This window comes from Gavialis gangeticus, unplaced genomic scaffold, assembly GCF_001723915.1.
Source record: "Gavialis gangeticus isolate Ggan-Ray unplaced genomic scaffold, GavGan_comp1, whole genome shotgun sequence".
Taxonomy (NCBI): Eukaryota; Metazoa; Chordata; order Crocodylia; family Gavialidae; genus Gavialis; species Gavialis gangeticus.
The window spans coordinates 216,953,843-216,955,823 of record NW_017729032.1 but is presented as its reverse complement, the minus strand read 5'-3'; the positions used below and the strand labels follow the sequence as shown (position 1 = coordinate 216,955,823).

At 37.8% G+C, this 1,981-nt stretch overlaps 1 protein-coding gene across 4 annotated transcripts in view; it reads right to left on the bottom strand.

The window, feature by feature from the left end:
• The window catches only part of CRYZL1 (crystallin zeta like 1), a 57,347-nt gene that overhangs the window by 4,394 nt on the left and 50,972 nt on the right, over window positions 1-1,981 (bottom strand). For all 4 annotated transcript variants that reach the window (XM_019524961.1, XM_019524960.1, XM_019524963.1 and 1 more), the window contains one exon: window positions 1,236-1,334. In XM_019524961.1, the coding sequence (XP_019380506.1) occupies window positions 1,236-1,334 (99 nt within the window). The remainder of the gene's footprint in view (window positions 1-1,235; window positions 1,335-1,981) is intronic.

Below are 1,981 nucleotides of genomic sequence, written 5' to 3'. Positions count from 1 at the left end.
GGTGTGTGTGTGTGTGTGTGTGTGTGTGTGTGTGTGTGTGTGTGTGTGTGTGTGTGTGTGTGTGTACGTGCATGCACGCACACACACTAAAAGAAGTCTCGGAGGAAGTTATTCCAAAAAGTCCTACAATTCAAGTTAAAAATAAAAATAATAATATAACAAGTATTCTCAGCTAATTTATTCACTTTCGCTCTGGTTCTGAGTGCTCACAAAAGATGCTGGACTGACAGCACTGGAGATTCGTGGTTTACCCATTAAGCCAATAGGGGCCAACCTTTTTGGCTGGAATGACACAAATGAGCCCCAAGTGCCTCTTTCCCTTTCCCAATCTGCTATTTAGCTTTCTGTCCTGTGCCCCCTGCCTGATCTGATGCTCTGCTTTCTGCCCTATCTGCCATGGCGCTGCCTGGTCCCTCTCCAGCCTGCTGTGTGTCACACAGAGGCTGCCTGTGCCACCTGTGCCTTGGTGGGCCACCCCTGCATTAAACTATGAGAACATAAACAGTGATAAGGACAGACTTTGCAACTGACAGCTTTTCTGTTATTTCAACCTGAAACAAATTATATTGAGGAAGAATTTGGGAGATTAATTTTTCAGAATACAGGACTAGACAGGATCTTGTGGGTTATCAAGTCCAGTCCCTGGTTACAGTAGACAACCATGTCACATCACTACATTGCTAAACACATTAACCCTCTATCCTCCCAGAAGTTACAGTGTTTGCTCCCACTGGTCCTGCTGGAAGGCAGTTCCAAATGTCCCTTCTGATGGTTTGAAATATTCTTTTAATTTCTAGTCTAGGCTTACAACAATTTGTTCTTGTCCCAACACTGTCCTTTTGCATAAGTAGTGCTTTATTTTAACAACAGAAAAATACATGTTGAATTTCACTGAAGAGCTAGCTGTACAATGTCCACAGAAAATAATTTGTGGAGCAGCTAAATAGCTTTATTTAAAAAGCAATCCATTTACTAAAATGACTGCTGAACAACTAGTACTAATCTGTGAAACATTCAACATTATCTAGCCATACTGGTTTGCTTTCCCTAGAGTGACATGACTACAAATATTTAAGATGGTTCATCCAGTGGTGGTATACACGTATACAACAGGGGAACAGACAACCAGCCTGTTAATCTGTTTTGTACCGCCGATTTCAGAGGCGTGTCACAATTTATCAACAATAGACATATTTAATACTGTTCAATAAAGAAATTTTCCAGCAGTTACACACCTCCAGCATCTAGGACAATATCTACTCCCAGGCCACCTGTTTCCTCCAAACAGCTTTCTGCAACATTAATCTTTCCATTTGAAACATCAATCACTCGAGCTGGACAGGACAAGGTATTTGGTCAGTTACAGTAAAGCTTAGATTAAAAGCAGAACACATGCAAACTAAGTTTCTATTCTTTGGAAAGAAAACTGCAACAAAGCAAAAAATACAGTAGTTTCTATTCTTCAATTACTTAAAACTGATGACTGAATTTTCAGAAAATTAGACACGATACTTAACACAACATAAAAATGAAATGTACAGCAGTTTTTGGCAGTATGACAACAATCTACTGTTGATAAGTAGTAAACTATATTGGCATTCCAGTAGACTAACTGAAATCTTCATTACTAGCAATGTTCAAAAGCAAAAGCAAGTAACTCGAAGTTCTGGAGTAATTAGTTACATTATATTATGTTCTTGTAGCTCTGTTACTACTGGTAATCAAGATGTAATACATTCTAACATGGCTGTACCACTAAATTGCTTTATTCCTTTGCCAATGCTTTTCATTCTATGGTACTGTTTTCTTCTATCTAAATAATATAGTGATGACTAGAGATTATGACATTTATTATAAAGCTGGATTTATTATTTTGCAGATGAATAAATATTTGAGTGACAGATTTTGTTATACATTTGCTGCTAGATTTAGTTATTTCTATAGAACTTTATATTGCACTTTCCATAAACTGGTGCATTTT